The sequence below is a fragment of the Helobdella robusta genome (genome assembly GCF_000326865.2).
Source record: "Helobdella robusta unplaced genomic scaffold HELROscaffold_27, whole genome shotgun sequence".
Classification (NCBI taxonomy): domain Eukaryota; kingdom Metazoa; phylum Annelida; class Clitellata; order Rhynchobdellida; family Glossiphoniidae; genus Helobdella; species Helobdella robusta.
This window is the reverse complement of record NW_008704392.1, coordinates 1557398-1566561: the sequence shown is the minus strand read 5'-3', so window position 1 is coordinate 1566561 and position 9164 is coordinate 1557398. Positions and strand designations below refer to the sequence as shown.

At 30.4% G+C, this 9164-nt stretch overlaps 1 protein-coding gene across 1 annotated transcript; it reads right to left on the bottom strand.

The window, feature by feature from the left end:
• Positions 1-1885: 1885 nt before the first annotated feature.
• HELRODRAFT_173693 (hypothetical protein) lies at positions 1886-7828 on the bottom strand (the record flags this gene model as incomplete). Its single annotated transcript, XM_009020297.1, has 11 exons — positions 1886-1915; positions 2032-2798; positions 2984-3485; positions 3823-3891; positions 4183-4730; positions 4958-5028; positions 5421-5485; positions 5856-5924; positions 6045-6137; positions 6405-6490; positions 7705-7828. The coding sequence occupies 11 exons, from the start codon at positions 7826-7828 to the stop codon at positions 1886-1888; spliced, it is 2424 nt and encodes an 807-aa protein (XP_009018545.1).
• Positions 7829-9164: the final 1336 nt, after the last annotated feature.

The following is a 9164-nucleotide window of genomic DNA, read 5'->3' as shown; positions in this document are numbered from 1 at the left end:
CATTCGGTAGAATTTATAGAATATTGTAAAAATTATGGTCTATTACCAACACATATATATATATATATATATATATATATATATATATATATATATATAGTACTGTATAAAATATGAGAAAGAGAGAGAGTGAGTGAGAGAAAGAGTACACACATTCTGATTCAAAATTCAAGAATTTTACGAAAAAAAAAAACAATAAATGAAATTTTAAAAAATGTAATACGTACAAAATAGAGAAGATCAGATGGAATCAGTAACAAAACATGCATTAACGAAATAATGGAGTAACTGTGTGTGTGTGTGTGTGTGTGTGTTTGTGTTTATGTGAATGTATGTGTGAGTGTTTGCGTGTGTGTGTGTGTGTGTTTGTGTTTATGTGAATGTATGTGTGAGTGTTTGCGTGTGTGTGTGTGTTTGTGTTTATGTGAATGTATGTGTGTGTGTGTGTGTGTGTTTGTGTTTATGTGAATGTATGTGTGAGTGTTTGCGTGTGTGTGTGTGAGTTTGCGGGAGTGTGTATGTGATTGTTTTCATATATAACTAACTGACAACAATTTTTAAGTACATTATCAAATTAGATTCATGAAATTGCCAGCATTTCAATTACCAATTTTCCCATCTTATAATTTTTTATTATTATTATAATTTTTTATTATTATTATAATTTTTTATTATTATTATAATTTTTTATTATTATTATAATTTTTTATTATTAATATAATTTTTTATTATTATTATAATTTTTATTATTCATAATTATATTCGCTATATTTTCCCCAATTGTTATTCTATCAGTTCAACTAAGAGACAGTCTTCATCATCATCGAGACTAATTACGTTACCATTATTATTATTATTATTACTATGATTATTATTATGACTATGATTATTATTATGACTATGATTATTATTATGACTATGATTATTATTATTATGACTATTATTATTATTATTTATGACGTCATCAATTTTATCACCATCATCGTCATCGTCGCAATCGACCACTTCCTGCACGTTTCCATCGGCACACAAAACGACGTCATCATCATCATCATCAGCAACAACATTGTAATTAAAACAATCGTCATGGATATTATTATTATTGTTGTTATTATTATTATTATCATAATAATAATAATTCTTATCGTCATAATCATCACCATCGTCGTCATCATCATCATAATAATAATCGTTTTGCGCCTTATCAGGGTATATATCAAAATCACCATCTTCGAAATAATCATCATCACCTACACCATCGTCATCATCATCCTCATCATCGTCATCACAGGCATCACCATCAAGACCCTCTTCATCATCATCGTCGTCACCTTCATCATCATAATAATCATTGTTGCCATAAATATCGTATTTACAAAAATCATAATTCTGATTATTATTATTATTATATTTATTATTATTATTATATTTATTATTATTATTATTATTCTTATCACCACCTGAATTTTCGATGTAGAAATAGTTTCTATCATTGCAATAGAACGTGGAATTCTTAATGGAATATGTAATGTTATTTATCTGTGGCTTTAATGATGTGCTTCTACTACTACTATCGTTGTTGTTGTTGTTGTTGTTTAGGTCGAAGTTGTTGTTTCTGAAAGACGAATTCTTAATTAATGGCGATACTGATGTTGTTGCTAGCATTGTTGATGTCATTGATTGTTGGTGTTGTTGATGTTGTTGTTGTTGTGGTCTCCTACAGGCTATTGTTATCCTTTTATTAAAAAATTTGGTAAATTTTGAATTGGTGTTTTTATGTTGTAGTTGTTGTTGCTGATGTTGTTGTTGTGTGTTTGCTGTTTGAATATGTTGTTGTTGTTGTGTGTTTGCTGTTTGAATATGTTGTTGTTGTTGTTGGCATTTTTTAATATTGGTAGGAGGGAATGATGAATACCTACGTATGTTGGTGTTTTTGTTGATGTTATTGAAGTTGTTATAGTAGTAATTGTTGCTGTTGTTGTTGTTTCGACTGGCTGTTGTCAGCAAAGGTTTCATAGGTTTTAAAGGCACCTGGGAAAAGCAGCTTTGTTTGTTGTTGCTGTAACCGTTTAGGTTGTTGCTAGTGTTGTAATTGTTAGTGAAATTGTTGTTGTTGTTGTAGTTGTTGTTAGACAGATGTTGTTTACTGGGCGACAGTACTGGTGTACTAGTTTGCAAAGGTCTGCAAAATAATTTGGCGAAGTTTGAAGCTTCGTTTGGCTGTGGCTGTTGTTGTTGCAGCTGCGGTCGTTGTGGTTGTTGATGTGGCGGTTGATGTCGAAATCGATGTTGTTGTTGCATTTGTTGTCGTTGATGGAATTTTTTGCGCTGATCCATGAATTGCTGTCGCCAGTGTTGTTGATGTTGTTGGAAAAATTTTTCATTTTGAGGTCTCAGCTGCTGTTGCTGATGTTGTTGCAATTGTTGAGGTTTTCGCAACAGTTGATGTTGTTGCTGTTGTCTTGGACTAGCGAAATTATGCTGATTATTAAAATTTATCTGACACCTTTGTCTATTGGTGTTTTTTGTCGGTGTCGTTGATGGCGTTTTGTGATTGGTTGAAAGGTTTCGCTGCAAACCGGTAGCGGGCAGTGACTTAGACTTGGCCTGTAACTTTCTTACTTTCATAGGCTGGGGTTCGCAGTTCGGTTTTTTATTTTTAAATTTTGCCTCGTCAACGACGTTGGTGGTGGTTGTGGTGGTGGTGAGGCTCTTGTTTGTTAGTACACAATCGTTGTCTTCATCCTCATTGCCTTCAAGTATAAAACTCGGGTCGTTTTTTTCTTCTTGCTCTTCATCTGAAAACAAATTGTAAACAATCGACGACCACATTTATACAACAATAACAACAACAACAACATACAACTAAATATAACAACATACCAATAATTACAACAACATACAAACAAATACAACAACATACAAATAAATACAACAACATACAAACGAACGATCATTCAAACAAACAAACAAACATATGAACCTAATTCATCTTCAGTACTAGAAGAGCTATCAACGTATGGGCCAGCCATAAAAACTCTCCTACCAGACCTACAAATTGTCGTTGAAGTTGTTGATGATGACGTTGTTATTGCGGATGATGACGTTTTTGTTATTGTCGCTGCTGCTGTAGCTGCTGAATTAGTCTGCGTGACAGATGACGTAAAAATGAGATCACCATTGATGACGTCACCGTTATAAATGTCGTTGATGTTATTGTTATTATTATTATTATTGATGTTTTCACAATATTCATTGGCGTCATCGTCGTCGCTGTTGTAGATGATGGTGTTGTTGTCACCGTTACTGACAGCAATATTGATGTTGTTGTTGGTGTAGTAGCCATTGTAATTGTTGTTGTTGTTGTCGTTGATGTAATTGTTGTTGTTGTTGATGTAGTTGTTGTTGTTGTTGATGTAGTTATTGTTGTCGTTGGTGATGAAAATGCACGTTTTCGAAGTTTGCTTACTCAGTCTATGCCCGCTCTGTTCGTGAAAAAAAAATTAAATAATTTTTAATCCACCATATGGCGTGATGGTGTAACGGTAAAATGCTTGGCCTGGTACTGCTATCTATCGCGCAGTGACCGGATTCAACTGCAGAAGGATTCCAATCTATCACGGCATATACAATTACGGTGATGTCTTGTTTTACGTGTATTTACATGCACTGTGTGTTTGTTTGCTTGTTGATGATGCCTCTGGAAAATGTTGAAGAGAGAGAGATCACAACAACAACAACAACAACTACAACATCAACAAAAAACAACAACAACAATAACAACAAAAACAAACATAATAAAAATAATAATAATAATAACACCTCAGCTCTCTGTACCAGGCAACTCTTATACACGAGATAGTCAGACTTGAGCCTTTCAACGAAGCCTTCCTGAATGATGACGAAAAAATTATAATAATAATAATAATAATAATTATTATTATTATTGTTGTTGTTGTTGTTGTTGTTATTGTCTGGGATAATAAAATTAATGATACCATATTATTATTATCATTATTATTATAACTTGAAGTTTAATTATAACTATAGAATGGCATGTATAAAGAGTAAATTAGATAAAAACTAGTTATAGATGGTAGCTAAACCATCAAATTATAAATATTAATGAGGTGGTAATGAATATTAATGAAGAGGTAATGAATATTAACGAGACGACGTTACCTCATATTTCCCAGGCTCTTCTTCTTCAGCATCACCAATTCCATGAAGATTGTGATGATTATCATCATACAAATTGTTATTATTGTTGTTATTATTATTATTTAAATAATAATAATAATAATTATTATTATTATTATTATTATTATTATTATTATTATTATTGCAATTGACGTCAGTTTCAATTTCAGTTTCAATAACATCATTACGGCAGCTATCAAAACAGATGACGTCACTTTTATTATTCTTATTGTTACTACTGTCGTTATAATTATTATTATTACTGATATTAAGATTAATATTATTATTATTAGTGAGAGTGCTATCAACATCAGCATTTATATTGACATTGTTGTTGTTGGTATCATTATTACCCTTGTCGTTGCTTATGATGTTGCTGTTGTTGTTATTATCATCATTATTATTGTTATTATTATTATTGTTGTTGTTGTTGTTGTGGTTGTCGTCGTTGTTGTTGTTAATGTTATAAGCGTTATTACTGCAGTTAGGCCGCCTCCTACTTTTGTGACTTGTAAATATGAAGTCGTCATCTGTAACAAGTTGAAAAAAATGTAAGCACGCACATGTAGGTGCGTGTGTGTATTGTGTGTGTTTGTACGTGTGTCTATGTGTAAATATGTATGTGTGTATATGTATGTGTGTATATGTATGTGTGTATATGTATGTGTGTATATGTATGTGTGTATATGTATGTGTGTATATGTATGTGTGTATATGTATGTGTGTGTATGTATGTAAGCATTGCATATGCATATACCTGCTGTGTTGGACTGATTTGTTGGTGACCTCTCAACCTCCTCAATAAAAGATAAGAAGGATTCCTCGTCCCTATAAAATAAGAATTATAACAGTAATAAGAAGAAAAATGAAAAATAATAAGAATAATAATAACCTGATTATTATTATTAATATTAGTAGTAGTAGTAGTAGTAGTAGTAGAAGTAGTAGCGGTAGTAGTAGTAGTAGAAGTAGTAGTAGTAGTGGTGGTGGTGGTGGTAGTAGTAGTAGTAGTAGTAGAAGTAGTAATATTAGTAGTAGCAGTAGTAGTAGTGTTAATATAAGACTCAAGCCTCCAGTCAAATATCAAAAAGTTACCTCTAATATGAGAATAAATAATGAGAATGAAATAACAAACAAACAAATATGAACAATAATAATAGAATAATAGTAATAGCAAATTAAGTGAATTGATTTGATTTAAATTTTATTCATTCTACTACTTGACAATGAGCTGGCAGTAGTTCTCTGAGATCTGCTTGAACACTCTGACATCATTGGTGCAATCCTAATTTTTTTTTGTGGTGAAAACAATAATTTTATTATTCAAATAATAATAAGAAATTAAATTAGCAATAAATTAATAAATAAAAAAATTACAATCTACGACAGCTACTACTGCTGCTGCTACTACCGCTACTACTACTACTACTACTACTACTACTACTACTACTACTACTACTACTACCGCTACTACTACAACCGCTAATACTACTACTACTACCGCTACTACTTACTACTACTACTACTACTACTACTACTACTACTACTACTACTACTACTACTACTACCACTACTAATACTAATAATTGAAAAAATTATCTTGCCTTAAACATCCAATAAACATATCCCTCATAATCGGTACCGTATGGTCGAACCCTATCATGCGGTTGTGATAACATTCTCCGAAATTTTCTATTGTTCCATAGCATGTTCTCAAACAATGACTGCATGTATGTAATTGTGTGATTGTGTGAATAGACGTTTTTAGGTATGTTTGTGTGTATATATGTATGTGTGTGTGTATGTATATGTGTATGTATGTATGTATCTATGTATGTATGTACCAAGAGGATATGTAGCTTTAGATTAGGGTGATTAAATTTCAGGCCTCTCTTCTCCAGGACTTCAACATCTTCCACATTGCACCATTTGCATAGCTGTAGAAGGATAGCAATAAATTAACATAAATTATGCTAATGACGACGATCAAATTATGTAAATATATTTATTAGTCTTGTGTTAATGATGGTTTTGTTTGTTTATACTAATATAATTATATATGTCAGTTATATTATTATAACTCTATATGTTATTAATTTTTATGGTACACACACACACACACACACACAACACACAAACACATACACACACATTCACACACACACGAACACACACACAATAATTATTAAATTATAAATACCAACACTGATGATCCTCGTGACGAAAGATCCATCTCTAATGTTACCCTTCCTACCGGTTAAGACATGCAATTTTGATATGAAATTTGCACCTGAATTTTTTTTTAATTTGTGAAAATATGAAAAATTTTTATTAAACAATAATAATATTAATTATTATTAGTAGTAGTATTAGTATTATTATAGCTAAGACTGTCATTTGCCTTTGGAAAAACCATTCGCTATTTCATTATATCTCTAATAAAAATGAAAGAAATAAACAATAGGTTTTTCCACCTCATATATATATATATATATATATATATAATATAAACTTTATATCATATATATATATATATAGTATATATATATATATATAATATATATACAATTATTTATAAAGATCACTGCGTTTTCTACATTATTCAACTTGTAGTTGAGTTTCTCAATTTTTCTAACAAGACTTTTATCACCTTGATATATATATATTATATATTTATAAATCAACTCTATATTTTATAAAATTTGCAACATAAATCTTACAACTTGTACTGTACATGTATGTATGTTGTATATATTGTATTTTTATAGAGCTATAGTATAAAATTAGCTCTAAGTAATGTGTAAATTTAAAATGTAGCAAAATGCGGTAAATCATTTTATACAAGTAACATAAAAATATAATTGATAATAATTAATAATTAGTTATTATTAAAAATTTATAAAGTGTTTTAAAAAAATAAAAAGTTTCTATCCATAACAATAAATTAAAAAATAAATGAATGGTCTAATATATTGTTTCTATATAACAAAAATGAATGTCTTTTCAGATTCCTTTTTTAATTTAACTTAAACTTTGAAAAGGGATCAATCTTCAATCCAGGTGCCATTCTATGCCAATTTGGCAGACCATTCCAAACAACTGGTCCGACACAACGATATCAATTGAAGCAGTCCGCAGATCAGTAGATGACATTAGAAGCAGGCTGCTGCAATCGGATCTCAACTTTAAAAGTTTAAACCAGTTGAAAGAGCTGGTTTTTCTTTTGGATTTTATTTGCCAAATAATCTGGCAAGAGCCCATTTACAACACAGCCTTATGGCTTACACACCATTATTACACAGATTTTATAGATTATAATTATTTTATTAACTATTAAATTGATAAAGATTTAAATTAAATAAAAATTAATGAAGTTACTTAATTTAATTATTGAATTAATTAAGTTTAATAATTTAAGACAAGTAGTAGCACTTTTGGACTTACTCAAAACTTAGAAGTTTGCAAGTTTATATTACAATTTTGCAATAAACTACAAAACGTTACTTGGAACATCAGAGTAAACGAACTCCTCTATGGACCTGAAGTTAATTTTGGACGACTTAACTGACAGATAATTTTTAAACTGATCGATAAATGAAAAAACTTCTGAGAGCAGAACTCCGCTCATTTTTAAATGGACAGCACGTCAATAAAGAATTAAGTTAGCAACATTTTAAAAGTGTAAAACACACAACACACCATATATATAAAACAAGGGGAGGCCTATTTACCAGCATACAACACCTTCTTATGGGTTGAAGCAGGGATATGCAAAGAACCTCAATTTTTTCAACTTTTAATTATTTTCAGTAATATCTCCCCTTGCTCCAAACCACATAACTAGAATAATAAGACTAATCGATCAATTCGATCTATCGGTCGGGCTATTTGTCGTGCTTGGATTGTTGGCTTACGAAATTGCATGGATTTTAACGAGCAAGCTAAATGAAATATTTACTTGATTTAATATGCTTAAAACATTGTAGTAATTCTATTTAATTTTAATAATGATTAATAGAATTAGGTATTATTAAATTATTTTTGTTAATTTGAATATAAAAATTGCGTTTGGTCCGGTGAAATCCGGTGGCTTACTGAAGCCGAAGGTTGGCTTAGTAGGATTGAACTATAGTCACCCTTTTTTTTACACTATTCGATCATGTTAAAAATTGGTTTGCTTATGAAATAAACAGCCTAAATAAATCAAAATTGTTATTTGAACAACTATCTTCATTATATTCAATGAATATTTTACATTCTGCTGGCTGCTGAAATCATACGTTGGCTTACAGCAGTGGCTTACAGGGTTTCATAGAACTCTTACGATAGCACTTTTTTGTACATATAATACTTTAAATAAATCAATATATACATATCACAATTATTTTTGTCAGTATAAATGTAGAAATTGCTTTTGTCAGGTGAAAAACAGTGGCTTACTGAAGCCGTAGGTTGGCTTAATCGGATTTTTTCTCATGTATACAATACTATGAGATAAATCAATCAAAAAATCATTCAGTTGGTCGGTCGGTCAGTCAGCCAGCCAGCCAGCCAGCCAGCCAGCCTGTCAGTCAATCAATCAACCAAACGATCAATCAACCGATCAATCAATCAACTAAATTGAATGAACCAAATAAACAAAAATAAAAACAAAAATAAATAAAAAAAAATTGCAAGGCCTGTTCAAACTCGAACAGTTAACCGTACAGATCTACAAACAATTTCGAGATTTTAGTAAAGAAAGAAAAACACAGTAGTTGCTTTTATTTGAATTCATTCAAAAATGAAAAGTGACGGTTAATTAAAATTTTAAAATGTCAATTTTTTTTAAAAAATTCGTGTTTTAAATAAACAAATATAACAAAATATCGACCGATAAAAATATTATCCATTATTATTATTATCATACACACTCCTTAGAAGTTCTCGAAGGATAATAAACCATGTAACATGGACATTTAGTA